Here is a 17981-nt window from a genome sequence, read left to right on the forward strand (position 1 = left end):
CTTCCTATCGGAAAGATGTTGTGAAACTTGAAAGGGTTCAGAAGAAATTTACAAGGATGTTGCCAGGGTTGGAGGATTTGAGCTACAGAGAGAGGCTGAACAGGCTGAGGCTGTTTTCCCTGGAGCGTCGGAGGTTGAGGGGTGACCTTATAGAGGTTTACAAAATCATGAGGGGCATGGATGGGATAAATAGACAAAGTCTTTTCCCTGGGGTCGGGGAGTCCAGAACTAGAGGGCATAGGTTTAGGGTGAGAGGGGAAAGATATAAAAGAGACCTAAGGGGCAACTTTTTCACACAGAGGGTGGTTCGTGTATGGAATGAGCTGCCAGAGGGTGTCGTGGAGGCTGGTACAACTGCAACATCTAAGAGGCATCTGGATGGGTATATGAATAGGAAGGGTTTGGAGGGATATGGACCGGGTGCTGGCAGGTGGGACTAGATTGGGTTGGGATATCTGGTCGGCATGGACAGGTTGGACCGAAGGGTCTGTTTCCATGCTGTACATCTCTATGACTCTATGATATTCTTCTCTCTAAAGCTTTCCAAGAATGTTCGAGGATTGTGATCCGTGTACACCTCTCCAACACATTGTTCATGACATACACGTTAAAATGTTGTAAGGCCAGGACCAAACTCAATAGTTCTTTTTCGATGGTAGTGTATTTGCTCTGGTGGGTGTTGAGTTACTTTGAAAAGTTTGATCCTATTACCATCTTTCTGTAGCAGTACAGCTCCAACTCCTATGTCACTAGCATCAATGGCAACTTTGAAGGGTTTCAAAAAGTTTGGTGCAGCTAAAACTGGTTTGGCGGTTAATCTGGCTTTTACATTGTCAAATGCCTCTTGGCACTGTTCTGTTCACCGAAACTTTGTCTTCTTCAGCCAATCGGTTAATGGTGCCATGACACTGCTGAGGTTTGGAACATACTTCCACTTAGTCTTAAAAATCAAAGCGACTCTTTCTTCGAGGTTGGTGGTGGAAATTCCTCGATAGCCTTCGTCTTTGTATTCCTTGGGGTTAACCTTCCATAATCGATGTTATCTCCAAAGAACATCACCTCTGCTTTCGCGAGTTCAGCTTTGTTAAAGTTTATTACCTGTTTTGCTTCTCTGAATCGGCCAGCTGTACCATGCAATCTTCCCAGGACTCACTAAAGATCACTACATCGTCCAAAAAGACTGCACGATTTGTTAACCCAGCCACAACTCTGTTCATGAGGCTTTGGAATATGGCTGGTGAGTTCTTCGTTCCAAAGGGCATCACTTTGAATTGATATGGGCCATTTGGGGTTAGAAGTGCAGAAACTTGTTCTGCCATCTCTGATAAAGATACCTGCCAATAACCATGCAGCAAGTCCAACTTGGTGATGTAACTGGCTTGTCCAACTTTCTCGATACAGCCCTCCAATCTCGGTATTGGATAGGAGTCCGAATTTGTTACAGCGTTGACCTCCCGATAATCCATGCAAAATCGTTGAGCCTCATCTGGTTTGAGAACTAAGACAATTGGCGAACTGCACTCGCTCTGACTTGGTTCGATGATATCTTTGTTGATCATGGTGTCCACTTCTGAACCTGTCTGGATTTGAAAGGACTAAGCCGATAAGGAGTGTTGTTTTATCAGAACAGCATTCTCAATGTCTCCCTCACGCACAACAGCATTAATCCTCCCCATCTTATTCCTGCATATGTTCTCACGCTGCTGTGACAAACCTTTAACTGCGTTCTTTGCTCCTGACAGATAGTTTACTCACCTATCCCACTCCTCAGGGACTTCTCATTGTTTAATGTATTTTGAGGCATCAAATTCTGCGACATCTGGACTTGATTCCTCACTGTTTGGGGCAGTAACTAATACCTGCTTCTTCAGTTCTTTCGGACAATAACCCTCCAGATTATCCTCTGCCTCCTTTTTGGAGTACGCATCAACATATACACAGGGGCCTTGATTATGCAGCAATCGATTATCAAAATATTGGATTATCTGGCAAGATCGCAAGGTCTCAATGCTTGGCTAAACAAATGTATCTGGCATTCGGTTATCCAGAATTTGATTAACCGAGGGAAATACTCCCTGCCCATGTCCTTCGGATAATTGAGGTGCCTCTTTATATCTTTTGTCTCATCTTCCTGTTGCAAGTCCATTAGCCTTTTAGGACTAAGTGCTTCTGTCTGACCCTCTGCATGTTCAGGTTTTTCCTGCACCATCACGTCATTAACTGAACCTCAACTCCTTCATCTTTCTGTTTAGTTTTTGCTTTGTGCTGTGACTTATGACAGGGATCTTGTTATTACACAGTCTGGGAAAATACCAGAATATTTTCCTTTTTAACTCCTCGGGTTTTTGGTCTTCCTTGGGCTTTTCCACAGCAAGGGGTGTCACTCCCAACTTGGATCCTGCTAAATCATTCCCAAGAACAAACTGGATTCCTGGGACTGACACTGTCAATCACTCCCACTGTCACTTCCCCTGTCATGAGTTGGCACTCCAACCTGCTCTTGAATTGGGGAACACTAAGTGTCCGTCCATAAGTTACCACTCTCTCGGGTGACAGGTCAGAAAGAGTGCAAATTGCATCTCTTACTATTAGAGATTGGTTAGATACTGTTTCTCAAAACTGTAACCTTTTTCCCTTCTTCCTCCTGTTCTTTCTGAGTAAACGTTACCCACAGAGGTGAATTCTTTATAGAGATCAGGCACTAACTCCACACGCAGCCCCTGCCTCGGCTGTGTTCCCTCCTGCAGCTCCTCGGCTCTTCTTGGGGTCTCCTTTACTCCCTTCACTAATGCTTCTGCCTTAGCCTCTTTTACCACATCTTTTCCCACAATGCCTTTCTCTAACGACCAACACTGGGACTTTACGGGTTCCACTTTACCACAGTGGAAACACCTGACGCCTGTCACCTCCTTTCCACCCTCTTGGGCTTCTTTTTTTTAACCTGTGGTAAACACATACCAGTGTTCTATACTCTTTATTTTGTCATGTAGTATCTCCCCTTCTCCCAACTTCTATCCCTCACAGGATGAAATTCTCATCGAAAGCTGGTCCTATGCACCAACGTATATTCATCTGCCATCCCTGTTGCTCTTCTCACTCCCTGAACTTTCTGTTCATCCACATGAATTTTTATCATCTCTGGAAGTGAGTTTTTAAACTTCTCCAGCAGATTAATCTCTCTTAGACCCTCATAGGTCTCATCTGTTTTTAAGGTCAATCAAAATGACTATGTTTAATTCTTTCAAACACAACATAAGTCTGACCTGGTTCCTCCTTAATTTTTCTGAACCATTGTCTATATGCTTCTGGTACCAATTCATAAGAACTTAAAATAGCCTGTTTAACCTCTTCATAATCTCTTGACTCCTCATCTGACAGCGCTCCTCACAAGCTCTGCCTACCAGTTTAGTCTGAACTAGCATTACCCACAAGTCCTTGGACTACTCCATCTGCTTAGCCAATTTTTCAAATGAAATAAAGTAGGCTTTTACATTTTTCTCATCAAAATGCGGCAGAGTGTTAATGTATTTGTCTATTATCTCTACCTTCTGTTTTAACCTCCAGCTGGGTAACTTGACTTTGCTGACTAAGTTGCAACTTCTCAAGTTCAAATTCTCTCTTTTTCTCTCTCCCTTTCCTCTCTCCCTCTTTGCTCAGCGAAGAACCTTGTCTCTCTTTTTCATCCCTCTCACTTCTCACTTTGTCTCTCCCTTTGTTTATCTTCTAACTCCATTCTCCTCAATTGGAATTTAAGTTTTTCTGACTCTACTGCACTTGACTGTTTCTCTGACACACTTAAGTGTTTGAGTAATTCCTTCACAATTTCTGCTTTACTTCTGTCTTTGGTTAAACCCAATTCTAACCTCTTTGCTAATTCTAAGAGTATGGTCTTTTCTTTCTAAGCCTTCTTGGCAAATTTGAGAATCATCTTCAAATCCCAGAACCTCTTTAGCAATTTTAAGAGCCATTTCTCTCACTTTTAATTTAACCAACCACAAGTCACCGAAATTAACCAATTGTCTCACCTACATTTTTGTTTAATGATCTAGGACACTAATTGTCAAGTGTTTAAATCTGCTGGGATCTTTTCAAATCTATTCAAATCTGTCCAAATTTCAGACTGGCTCTCCCTAAACCTGTCCAAATCACAGACACGAGCCCCACAACCTGTTACCACACAGGGTAAACCTTTCAGCTAATTTAAGTCAGACACACAGAAAGCTCACCTTGCCTCGTAACCTGGTCAAGTATGAGTGACAAAAAAACTACCAAATCCCACTATTTAAAGAAAAAAAATTGACAAGTTATTATTTAATTCCAAGAAAACATTTAAACAACAACTATCTACACTGTAGTTCTTCATTGTCTGATCAATTTATCTACCTCCCACTCTACAACAATATCCTGGTCCGTTAAAAGCTCCCCGATTAGGTTTTACAAAATGCAAATTTCGATTTTCCTCTGGAGATTTTTCTGGGTCTTTTCTTCGGTCTTCTGCTGGACAAATTTGATATGAAAACCTACCTTCCACAGGGCAATTCTGCAGGCCATATGGTACTCTCTGCTACTCTGGCTGACTGTTCAAATTACCTGATTTCTATATCCTAAAATTTTGGACCATCTCATTGGCTTGATGTCATCAAAACAGTAAAATTCAAATGCGATTGGATTTTGATATCTTGGGGCATAATTTCAACTGATTGGCCCAATTCGAATTTGTTGTGTATCATAGCAATAGTTTCAGCTATTTGTTTCACGACCAAATGTTACACTTTTAAATTTTTCAGCACACACTGTGTGTTTCAAGGTCCGTGCCAGCTTTTCACTCTTTCTTAAAGGTATAGTACACCTCTACAACCTCAGAACAGTGTTGTGGGGAAGCAAGCATACAATTCCATTCTTCAAACTGTCTCCGAGCTCCTACCTCCTAGGGCTGAGTACAGGAGTTGGGAGATCATGTTGCGGCTGTATAGGACATTGGTTAGGCCATTGGTTGGAATATTGCATGCAATTCTGGTCTCCTTCCTATCGGAAAGATATTGTGAAACTTGAATGGGTTCAGAAAGGATTTACAAGGATGTTGCCAGGGTTGGAGGATCTGAGCTACAGGGAGAGGCTGAACAGGCTGGGGCTGTTTTCCCTGGAGCGTTGGAGGCTGAGGGGTGACCTTATAGAGGTTTACAAAATCATGAGGGGCATGGATAGGATAAAAAGACAAAAGTCTTTTCCCTGGGGTCGGGGAGTCCAGAACTAGAGGGCATAGGTTTAGGGTGAGAGGGGAAAGATATAAAAGAGACCTAAGGGGCAACTTTTTCACACAGAGGGTGGTACGTGTATGGAATGAGCTGCCAGAGGAAGTGGTGGAGGTTGGTACAATTGCAACATTTAAGAGGCATTTGGATGGGTATATGAATAGGAAGGGTTTGGAGGGATATGGGCCGAGTGCTGGCAGGTGGGACTAGATTGGGTTGGGATATCTGGTCGGCATGGACGGGTTGGACCGAAGGGTCTGTTTCCATGCTGTACATCTCTCTGACTCTATGATTTGTGGTAAGTTTGAAATGAATGGGACAATGTTAGGACTGATACCACGTTTGCCACATCACACAAGCCCCAATGCTGTGAGTGCATGGTATCCTTCAAGCCCAGGGTTTTGTTGTGTGCATTAGGTTAGCCACCTCCCTAGTCTAACTAGAGGAGTCGTGTTGGGGTAAAAAAGAAATATATTTTGCTACAGATAACATGTCTGTGACCTGCATGATGCAGAGTCTGAGCAGAAAACACTCATAGAGTCATAGAGCAGTGCAATGTAGAAACAGACCCTTTAGTCTAATTGGCCCTTGCTGACCAGATATCCTAAATCAATCTAGTCCCATTTGCCAGCATTTGGTCTCTAAACCCATCCAGGTGCCTTTTAAATGTTGTACCAGCGCCCTCTACCCCCACCCCCCCCAACTTCCTCTCGTGGGTGATTCCATACACACACCACCTTCCGTGTGAAGAAGTTGCCCCTTTTGAATCTTTCCTCTCTCACCTTAAACCTATGCCCTCTAGTTTTGGACTCCTTTACCCTGGAGGTAAGGCTATTCACCCTATCCATGTCCCTCATGATTTTATAAACCTCTGTGAGGTCACCCCTCAGCCTCTGACGCTCCAGGGAAAATAGTCCCAGCCTGTTCGGCCTGTCCCGATAGCTCAAACCCTCCAACCAATCCTTGTAAATCATTTCTGAACCCTCTCAAGTTTCACAACATCCTTCCTATAGGAGGAAGACTAGAATTGAACGCAGTATTCCAAAAGTGGCCTAACCAATGTACTGTACAGCCACAACAAGTTATTCCACTCATCCTGCTCTGTCTCCCACTGTCTGCTTAATTCCCCTGACCCAGGTCATATCATATCTCCGTGGGTGGTACACACGTCCTGTTTTATCCCTTGAAGGCCAACATACAACATGCACACTTTAAGTCACTTAGGGGGCTGATGTGGGGAAATGCTGTGCATTTTGTTCCTTTCATGTTATTATTTTGTATTATTCTATGAGATCAGTCACACCCATCGCAGTTATAATTGTTGCTCTAGTTACTGTGAAAGAAGTGGAATGATATCGCTAATTATATCCCGAGGTGGGTTAGCCGTGGGAAATGCAGGGTTACATGGATAGGGTAGGGAGGGTGGGATATATCCCAGGCTGCCTTTGAAGGACTGGGAGAGTACAAGACCCAAAAAGACCATTCTGATTTTGAAGAGATGTCTCTAATAAAATTGAATATTGTCCAGTATGGGCCTAGGATCTCTGCAATGTCAGTCTCTGGGAGCTGTGACTCTCCAGTTCCTGAGATCAGGGTCTCTGAACTGGGAATGTGCACTCTGTCTGTGTCCCTGCAGTGCAGGTCAGGGGTCAGGAATGGATCTGCGATCATGCTGTAATCTTGTGGTCAGTGCTGTGTGACTGCATTAATCTGACCTCATTTGTGCTGGTGCTGCGTCTTGCAGAGTTGCGTTGGACCATCCACCTCAGTATCTATGCTGAACACAGCCAGTGGAGCAAGTTGACAGCTCGACCCGGCTCTCCTGAGACCAGACCGTGCCTGGAGTCCTCTGTGGAGATCTGGAAGCGCTGTCTGGAGTGAAGCTTGGATGGACAGCAACAGTTCAGCAGCAAAGACGGACACATCTTTGAGAGGTTCTGGCAAGGGCTCGGCCCAGGAGCAGGTGAATATCTTAGTCTGCTCATCTCCATGAACCACTTCCCCACCACCTCCCTATGGGGAAGCCACAACAACAGCAGTGAGGTTTTATACAGCAGTCAGTCCATTCAGGTCACACCTCCCTTTACTGCAGTATTTCAAAACCTTTTGACCTTGAACCCTGTCTGTCCTCCACCCTATCACAGACTGTCCTTTCTGTTCTCTTCACTCCACCTCCCCACTACATTCTTACCTTTTCTCCATTCTCATGGATGGTCATTGACTTGATCCTTCCATAGACACTCCTTGAGTCTTTCCACAATCCCCTGTGCTCATTCCAGCATCTGCAAGATTTTGCCTTTCTTAGAATCCCTACAGTGTGGAAGCCGACCATTCAGCCCATCGAGTCCACAGCCACTCGCCCAAGAGCATCCCACCCTCCCTACCCTATCCATGTATCCCTGCATTTCCCATGGCTAACCCACCTAGCCTGCACATCCCTGGATACTGTGGGTAATTTAGCATGGCCAGTCCACATATCCTGCACTTCTTTGGATTGTGGGAGGAAACCGGAGCATCCGGAGGAAACCCCACGCAGATACGGGGGGAATGTGCAAATTCCACATAGACAGTTGCCCAAGGTGGGAATCGAACCCTGAAGAAGGGCTTATGCCCGAAACGTTGATTCTCCTGCTCCTTGGATGCTGCCTGACCTGCTGCGCTTTTCCAGCAACACATTTTCAGATCGAACCCAGGGTCCCTGGTGCTGTGAGGCAGCAGTGCTAACCACTGAGCCACCGTGCCATCCCTTTTACGGAGAGTCATTTTAAAAGATCCGAGCACATTTAAGCCAGAGTGACGTATTCTGGCGGCACTGGGATGGCACCCTTTAATATCCCACCCATTCCAATCCCACCCTCCCCTTCACTCCACACCCTTTAATATCCCACCCATTCCAATCCCACCCTCCCCTTCGCTCCCCACCCTTTAATATCCCACCCATTCCAATCCCACCCTCCTCTTCGCTCCCCACCCTTTAATATCCCACCCATTCCAATCCCACCCTCCCCTTCACTCCCCACCCTTTAATATCCCACCCATTCCTATCCCACCCTCCCCTTCGCTCCCCACCCTTTAATATCCCACCCATTCCTATCCCACCCTCCCCTTCACTCCCCACCCTTTAATATCCCACCCATTCCAATCCCACCCTCCCCTTCACTCCACACCCTTTAATATCCCACCCATTCCAATCCCACCCTCCCCTTCACTCCCCACCCTTTAATATTCCACCCATTCCAATCCCACCCTCCCCTTCACTCCCCACCCTTTAATATCCCACCCATTCCAATCCCACCCTCCCCTTCACTCCCCACCCTTTAATATCCCACCCATTCCAATCCCACCCTCCCCTTCACTCCCCACCCTTTAATATCCCACCCATTCCTATCCCACCCTCCCCTTCACTCCCCACCCTTTAATATCCCACCCATTCCTATCCCACCCTCCCCTTCACTCCCCACCCTTTAATATCCCACCCATTCCAATCCCACCCTCCCCTTCACTCCACACCCTTTAATATCCCACCCATTCCAATCCCACCCTCCCCTTCACTCCCCACCCTTTAATATCCCACCCATTCCAATCCCACCCTCCCCTTCACTCCACACCCTTTAATATCCCACCCATTCCAATCCCACCCTCCCCTTCACTCCACACCCTTTAATATCCCACCCATTCCTATCCCACCCTCCCCTTCACTACCCACTCTAGTTCTACTCTCTCTGTCACCCCCCCGATGCAACAACAACCTGATTTAGATGGTATCTTTAATGCAATTGAACATTCCAAGGTGCTATGTAAGAGCTTTCTCGAGCAATCTGTTGCAGTGAGCTACATGTTGGGGTGGTAGTGTCAGGTTTGATGCTAAAAGCTTGTTTAAATATGTCACTTGAAAGGAAGCTCTGTAAGGAAGAGTGTATCAACGGGGAATTCAAGAGGTTGATGTCTGGACAACTGATGACGTGTAATTAAACCTGGGAATGCAACAAGGGGGCCAGAGTCAGAGGATTGCTGATATCTTAAGGGATTGTGGAATTGGAGGAGAATCCAGAGATAGGGAGGGGCAAGGTCGTGGAGGGATTTGAAAAACAAGATGAGAAATCTTTAACAATTGAGCTGTTGCTTGAGCAGGAGCTAGTGTAGGTCAGACAGCACAGGGATGATATGGGTACAGACTGGCTGCACATTACGGCACAGGAAACAGCATAGGACATAGAACAATACAACACAGAACAGGCCCTTCGGCCCTCGATGTTGTGCCGACCTGTGAACTATTCTCAGCTCATCCCCCGACACTATCCCATCATCATCCATCTGCTTATCCAAGGATTGTTTAATTCTCCTAATGTGGCTGAGTTAACTACATTGGAGGGCAGGGCATTCCACACCCTTACCACTCTCTGAGTAAAGAACCTGCCCCTGACACCTGTCTTAGATCTATCACCCCTCAATTTGTAGTGTTGCCCCCTCGTATAAGCTGACGTCATCATCCTAGGAAAAATACTTGTACTGTCTACCCTACGTAATCCTCTGATCATCTTGTATGTCTCTATCAAATCCCCCCTTCACCTTCTTCTTTCCAATGAGAACAGACCCAAGTCTCTCAGCCTTTTCTCATAAGACCTTCCCTCCAGACCAGGCAACATCCTGGTAAATCTCCTCTGCACCTTTTCCAATGCTTCCACATCCTTCCCGAAATATGGCGACCAGAACTGTACACAATATTCCAAGCATCTTGGATAACCTCAAGTTTCTAGAGGATCCTGTGTCAGAGAGGAGCCAGGATTGTGTGGGAATAGCCGAGTCTGGAGTTGGATGCGAATTTCAGCAGCAAATGATCCGAGACGGGGCAATGTCATGTAGGTGGGAATTATTGGTTTCACTGAGGAGATTGGAAGCTCATCTTGGGGTCAAAGACCAGATTCATCCCATAGTGTGCTTCCAGGGAGAAGGATAGCGACAGTTGCTAGACAATGGAATTTGGAACCGGAATTGAAAAGAGTGACTTTTGATTTCTTCCCGCACCCCCTTATTGGGCATTTGAAAAAAATAATCTGCATTCACATAACGCCTCTACCTCCCAACGCTCAATACTTTGGAATGACGGATACCTATGGTTAACTTACTGACAGTAACAAGAACAATGCGAGCTGGAGGATAAATACTGGCCAGGGCACAAGGGGTCTGTGTTAAACAGTGTCTCCAGACCTTTGGGGGCAGAAAAACCCTTGGTTTAAATGTTTTGTCAGGAAAATGGCGCCTCTGACAGTGCAGCGCTCTCTCCACACTGCACCACAGTAATCAGCTTGAATTGGGCACCACAGTGTGACTTTAGCCCATGACTGGACTGAGTTGAGAGGGAGCCCAATGGGACAAGGATTACACACAATACTGCCGACTGGGGCTGAGTAGAGAGGACAGGGTTAAAACCGGCAAATGGAGGCTATTTGCACAAACGTACAGAGCTGGAGACGGGAGTCTGTTGTGATGGAGACGTAGTGACTTTGCCTCTGAGCGAGGAGACCTATGTTCAAGTCCCACCTGCTCCAGACGTATGCAGTACCATCTCTGAACTGGTCGATTTATAATAGCTGCAAATTGGAGGCAAGTTTGGCCCTGTTGAATGCATTCAAGTGATTGGGCAGGATATGGAATCATTGAATCTCTACTGTGTGGAAGCAGGCCATTTAGCCCATCGATTTCACACTGAACGTCTGAAGAGCATTCCACCCAGACCCAGCCCCAGTCCCCTATCCTATCCCTGGAATGCTGCATTTCCCATGGCCAATCCACCCTGACCTGCACATCTTCATTGTGGGAGGGATCTGAAGCACTCGGAGAAAACCCACAGGAAGATGTGCAAACCCCGCATGGACAGTCACCCGTGGGTGGTATCAAACCCAGGGACCCTGGTGCTGTGAGGCAGCAGTGCTAACCACTGAGCCACTGTGCCGCCCCCAGCGGTGATTAGATTAGATTAGATTACTTACAGTGTGGAAACAGGCCCTTCGGCCCAACAAGTCCACACCGCCCCGCCGAAGCGTAACCCACCCATACCCCTACATCTACATTTACCCCTTACCTAACACTATGGGCAATTTAGCATGGCCAATTCACCTGGCCTGCACATCTTTGGACTGTGGGAGGAAACCGGAGCACCCGGAGGAAACCCACGCAGACACGGGGAGAACGTGCAAACTCCACACAGTCAGTCGCCTGAGGCGGGAATTGAACCCGGGTCTCTGGCGCTGTGAGGCAGCAGTGCTAACCACTGTGCCACCGTGCTGCCCACAAGGCAGCAAACCCTGCTCTCTGTCATGTTGAAGATCTGCTCAGGGTGGATGTTCCTCCTGGGCCACAATCCCCAATTACCCAGAAGGCAGTTCAGAGTCAGTCACATTGCTGTTGGTCTGGAGTCAAGTGTAGGCCAGACCAGGTAAGGACAGCAGATTTCCTACCCATTCGTGATCCAGGTGGTTTTTTTTTTCCAAATCATTGGATCTCGTCATTCCAGATTTTTTTTGAATTTTAGTTTTGTTATTGGCCATAGTGATTTAGACCCATATCCCCAACTCGTTAGCCTGGAATTTTCTGGATTACTGAACATGATAATATTACTGACCACCAAACTAGCACCCCCCCCTTCTCTTGCTGTATGATGTTTTGTCTCTGCTGTGTGTAAGAAATACCAGATCCACCTCAGTGTTCTCAATCTCCCTTCATCAACAGACAGAGGGAGCTTGAGTGTTGGTGAACTCAGAAGAGAACTCAGCGCCCAGAAGATACCACAGGCCCAATGGAGGTGAACAGACAAAGCACAGAGACAAAGGCAGAGGATGGACAGGTATGACCACTCTGATGAGAGGGATGAATCTCATACTGTGAGAAGTTTTGATGCTGTAGTTGTTAAACCTTTGTTAAAGTGATCAAGAGGGTACCAGGGTAATGAGAGGGAGAATGCATCTCGTCTTGAAGAGAGGTTGGAGATACTGGGACTATTTCCACTGGATCCGACAATGTGCAGAGCAGATTTAATTGGGTTTTGGAATTATGCCAAAGTTTTGATGGAGAAAGCCAAGTGAAAGACATTTCCTTCCTGTTGGATAGCCCATGGAGGATGGTTCTGCAGTTTACCGTTCTGATTGAGAGGGTAACGGGAGGGGGGGGTGGGGGGGGGGGCAAAATGTCTGTACCTGGTGATTGCTGGTCTTAATGTTTGAGAGTGAGTCACACCAGTTGACCCAGAATGTTCAGAATCCTTCCAAGAAAATAGAATGAGCCTATCAATCAGAAGTTACAGAACAATGCGGACAGATTGTGATTATTTTGAGATTGTCAGCAGCTTCTTCCCAAAGTGGAAAGGTCAACTACAAGAGGGCACAGGTTCAAGGTGAGAGGGGGACGGTTTAGGGGAGAATTTCAGGGAACATGTTTCACACAGACGGTGGTGAGTGCCTGCAACGCACTGCCAGCCGAGGTGGTGGAAGCAGGCACGTTAGCAATGTTTAAGGTGTATCTTGATAGACAGATGGAAGGGAGATGAACAGAGGAATAGAAACTGCACATGGGCAATAAGTAGCGGGTTCAAATAAGGACTAGGAACTGGTGCAATCTTGATGGACGGAAGTACCTGTTGCTGTCCTGTGTTGAATTAATACAGGGCTATGAGAGTGAGTGGAGCAATAGATTCGTTTATGATTGGTACGGGGCCATGGCGAGAGAGTGAGGCTGTGGGATTTGTTTGGGAGGATCACAGGGAGAGAGTGGGATTAATTTGGGAGGGTCACTGGGAGAGAGTGGAATTAGTTTGGGATTGAGAGAGGGTTACAGGGAGAGAGTGGGATTAATTTGAGATTGAGAGAGGGTCACGGGGAGAGAGTGGGATTAGTTTGGGAGGGTCACTGGGAGAGAGTGGGATTAGTTTGGGATTGAGAGAGGGTCATGGGGAGAGAGTGGGATTAGTTTGGGATTGAGAGAGGGTCACTGGGAAAGAGTGGGATTAGTTTGGGATTGAGAGAGGGTCACGGGGAGAGAGTGGGATTAGTTTGGGATTGAGAGAGGGTCACAGGGAGAAAGTGGGATTAGTTTGGGATTGAGAGAGGGTCACGGGGAGAGAGTGGGATTAATTTGGGATTGAGAGAGGGTCACGGGGAGAGAGTGGGATTAGTTTGGGAGGGTCACTGGGAGAGAGTGGGATTAGTTTGGGAGGGTCACTGGGAGAGAGTGGGATTAGTTTGGGATTGAGCGAGGGTTACAGGGATAGAGTGGGATTAATTTGGGATTGAGAGAGGGTCACGGGGAGAGAGTGAGATTAGTTTGGGAGGGTCACTGGGAGAGAGTGGGATTAGTTTGGGATTGAGCGAGGGTTACAGGGAGAGAGTGGGATTAATTTGGGATTGAGAGAGGGTCACGGGGAGAGAGTGGGATTAGTTTGGGATTGAGCGAGGGTTACAGGGAGAGAGTGGGATTAGTTTGGGATTGAGAGAGGGTCACTGGGAGAGAGTGGGATTAATTTGGGATTGAGAGAGGGTCACGGGGAGAGAGTGGGATTAGTTTGGGAGGGTCACTGGGAGAGAGTGGGATTAGTCTGGGATTGAGCGAGGGTCACTGGGAGAGAGTGGTATTAGTTTGGGATTGAGAGAGGGTCACAGGGAGAAAGTGGGATTATTTTGGGATTGATGCAGCCATGAAGGAGGACAGACTCAATGTCTCTGAGTCTAACGAAATTATGAATTTCATTGATCAGTTACCGGCTGTTTGATAGGGTGACTGTTGTGGGAATATTGTTTGTGACCTGTCGCATGCTGGGCAGTGAGTCTATTTCACCAGGGGCATTATGTCAGATTCTGCTGCTTTAACCCCCTGATAGAGTATCTTCCAGTTACCCCCTTGCCTGGGGTGTGACACCATTCTGGGCTTGGGAGGTCCTCCCTCTGTCTCTATCCCGGCCAAACTGGCTGAGCTGGGTTGAGGAGTAATCCTTGCATTGCTGGCTTCCTGGTGAAAGGCATGTGCTATTGTGTCGCGGTGTGCAGCTGATACTGAGCAAGACCCGTCTCCAGGGTGGCAGGGTTCCAGAGGCTGGAGGGCCTGGGGAGTCGGAGCCAGTCTCTCTGGAAGCACTTGCCAAGACAGTGACCTTGTTTCACAAAGTGATTTACAGCACACAGCCCCAGCCAGCACTGCCTCAATTACAGGCAGCCTGCTGAATGATTTAACTCCACGCCAATCAAAGGCAGAGTCTGCAAAATCAATTAAGGTTGAAGCTTTTTGCTTTGGCCCCAGTTGGAAGGGCGGTTTCGGAAACTTGAGAGTCAAAATCCTCAACTGTTTTACAACTCGTGAAGCTCAGTTTGAGTGATCAGACAGCAGCGTGTGGCCATTCGACCCAATAAATCCCTGAATTCATATTGCACACTGGCTCTGAGAGACCATGAGGAAGCCAAGGAAAATATAGTAAGGCTCACAGAGTGAAAACTCAGTCATACAGCACAGAAACAGACCCTTCGGTCCAACCAGTCCATGCTGACCATAGTCCCAAACTAAACTAGCCCCACCTGCCTGTGCTTGACTTATTCATGTACTTACATAAATGTCTTTTAAACATTGTAACTATACCCGCATCTACCACTTTCTCTGGAAGTTCATTCCACACATGAACTTTTCTCTGTTCTAAAAGCTTACCCCTCCATCTCCTATACTCCAGGGAAAAACGTCCCAGCACTATCCAGCCTCTCCTCATAACTCAAATCTTCCATTCCCGGAAACATCCTGGTAAATCTGTTCTGAATCCTCTCCTGCTTAATATCCTTCCTATAACAGGGCGACCAGAACTGGACACAGTATTCCAGAACAGGCCTGATCAACATCCTGTAGAACCTCAACATAATGTCCCAACTCCAATACTCAAGGGACCGAGCAATGAAGACAAGTGTGCTAAATGCCTATCTGTATGTGACACAAATTTCAAAGAATTATGTGCCTGAAACCCTATGTCTTTCTGTTCTACAACAGTACCCAAGCACCTACATTTGATTGTATAAGCTCTGCCCTTGTTTATTTTATCAAAAATGCAAAATACCTTGCATTTATCCAGATTAAACTCCATTTGTCACTCTTCAGCCCATTGGTCCAGTTGATCAAGATTCCTTCTTCAAAGAGGTTGGCTTATAGGATAGTCTTAAAAGACAAGAGAGAGATTTATGGAGGGAGTTTCAGAGTATCAGGAGGTTGACTTGACTGATAGCGAAGGTTGGCGAGTTACTTACAGAGGAAGGGTTGGGCTGGGCGTTGGAGTTGAGAAGAATGGGAGTATTGAAATATATGAGATCTGTAGGAAAGCTGAAAAGGTTGACGCTGACTTCTTGCTGCGGACATTCAGTCTGAAGTCTTTCCTGATATAACGGTAAGCAAGGTTTTTTTTTTAAGAGCTTTTTTTTTCCAGGATCATTTACCATTTGATCTGTACAATACAACTTCACACGTATTTTTGAACATCTGTAACTTGGAAAGGTGTCACTGGAAGTTCAATCCAGGCTGTTTCCATTATCCATGATTCAGCCTGGAAAATGTTGGACGACATTTTGAAGCCACATGTCTCTGATTGTGTGTCCTGGAAATGAGAAATTCTTCTTTCGCAGCCAGACTCTGCAGCTGTTAAGAGATTTTTACTTTTATGTCAACTTTCACGAACAAAGCATTCTAAAGCTCCCCAGCTCTCTCTAGTTCCTGCAATGTGCTCAAAAGTGGATTGCAGGCTGTTAAATTTTGTTTTTATTTTTAATTTTCCTCATAGTTTACTCACAAGAATCTGAGTGTGGATATTCCAACGTTGAAGCGTTCAATAGACATTTCTTATAGGAGACATTGAGGACTGCGGATGCTGGTGATCCGAGATAAAGAGGGTGGTGCTGGAAAAGCACAGCAGGTCAGGCAGCTTCCAAGGAGCAGGAGAGTCAATGTTTCGGGCATAAGCCCTTCATCAGGGATGAGGCTTGTGGGCCAAGGGGGCTGAGAGATAAATGGGAGGGGGGTGGGGTTGGGAGTAAGGTAGCTGGGAATGCAATAGGTATTTGAAGGTGAGGGTGAAGGTGATGGGTCAAAGAGGAGATGTTTCTTATAGCTAACTACCATAAAGAGACATTACATTCACAGATGTATAAGCATCTGAGATAACCTTGACCTATTCAGTTACCTAGCAACATGCTTCCAGTAGCGTGTCATGCTTCCCATGATCCCTGAGTAAGATGGAGCCTGTTTATATCCTGAGGTCACAAATGGTGATGATTTTGTGAATGTGTTTCTTGACGCTGTGCTGACTGTAAAATAAATAACAATTTCCTCTGGCTCACCACCAGAAGCCAGGTTTTGAGTGTACTAACCTCAGGAACCCTGTCCTCCTCCTGCCTCAATTCTCTTCTGGGATTTGTTCAGCCTTGTGTGTAAGCATTAGTAGTAATGACAGGCTCATTATCAAGAGAAACTGTGTCCCATTGGATATAACAGGGGCTAGAAGCCAAGTCTAGCCCTCCTTAAGTGAGGAGACAAAAGTAAGTCCATGTAAACTATGTTGTGGAGAATTCACCTGCCTTTTTTTAAATCAACTTCTAAAAAGTTTGTAAATGCTGAAGGCTCCTGTTTTGGCTCAGCTGGGTTATTTATGGAAAGCCTTACGGTGGAGTTCTGCCCTGAAGGTTCAGAAATACAATAGGTATCTGAGAGGTTTGGGGAGTATGCTTCAATATGCTGACTGCCAGGATGCTGTCATCTAGGATGTTAGTCAGTCAGCTGGCTAATTGTCAGTTCAAGTGCAATCAGCAATTGCCCGAATTCAATTTTGAGAGACAGTGCTCCAATGGTATTATTGTTAGACTATTAATCCTGAAACTCAGCTGATGTTCTTGGGACAAGATTAGAGTGGCGCTGGAAAAGCACAGCAGGTCAGGCAGCATCCGAGGAGCAGGAGAATCGACATTTTGGGCAAGGACATCCTGCTATGGGCAGCTGATGGAATTAAAGTTCAGTAAAATATCTGGAATTCAGGGCTCTAATGATTGACCATGAAACCACTGCCAATTGTCAGGAAAAACCCATCATTTCCTTCACTAATGTCCTTCAGGAAAGGGAACTGCCATCCTTACTCATTCTGGCCTACGTGGGATTCCAGACCCACAGCAATGTGGTTGACTCTTAACTGCCCTCTGGGCTATTAAGGATGGGCAATAAATGATGGCCTATCGAAAGATGCCCACATTCCATGAATGATTGTTTTAAAGGTATTCAAATATAAATATGTCACAGGTTTGGGACCAGCATCTGATTGGTGAATGTTGCAATGTCTCCTATGATATAGAACTATGGAGAAAGACAACAACGGATTGGATAATCTCCGAGAGGTAGTACAGGCAAACAAGGTCAAATGACCTCCTTCTGTGGTATATGATGTTCTGCTTCTAAATTGTTCCATTGCCTGGGCCTGTGACTAAATGTAAATATTCATTCTTTTCAACAACCTACAGGAGGTGAGAAAGTCTGGGCTCGAAACTGCACCAGGAGAAAAGGAGGCATCGAAGACAGAGGTAGTGCAAGTGAGTCTTAGAGTCATGCAGATTAATGGAGACAGACCCTTCAGTTCAACTCATCCATGCCAATCAGATATCCTAAATTAATCTAGTCCGATTTGCCAGCATTTATCCCATATCCCTCTAAACCCTTCCTATTCATATACCA

General features: G+C 46.1%; 1 protein-coding gene across 9 annotated transcripts in view; it reads left to right on the forward strand.

Moving 5' to 3' along the window:
- The window catches only part of phldb2b (pleckstrin homology-like domain, family B, member 2b), a 265080-nt gene that overhangs the window by 27376 nt on the left and 219723 nt on the right, over positions 1 to 17981 (forward strand). For 8 of the 9 annotated variants that reach the window (XM_072584659.1, XM_072584664.1, XM_072584662.1 and 5 more), the window contains exons 2-4: positions 6997 to 7215; positions 11982 to 12096; positions 17771 to 17839. In XM_072584659.1, coding sequence (XP_072440760.1) covers positions 12049 to 12096; positions 17771 to 17839 — 117 coding nt within the window. In that variant the 5' untranslated portion in view covers positions 6997 to 7215; positions 11982 to 12048. The remainder of the gene's footprint in view (positions 1 to 6996; positions 7216 to 11981; positions 12097 to 17770; positions 17840 to 17981) is intronic. The other variant, XM_072584660.1, reaches the window with a different exon arrangement.

This window comes from Chiloscyllium punctatum, chromosome 15 (assembly GCF_047496795.1).
Source record: "Chiloscyllium punctatum isolate Juve2018m chromosome 15, sChiPun1.3, whole genome shotgun sequence".
In the NCBI taxonomy this organism is placed as follows: Eukaryota; Metazoa; Chordata; class Chondrichthyes; order Orectolobiformes; family Hemiscylliidae; genus Chiloscyllium; species Chiloscyllium punctatum.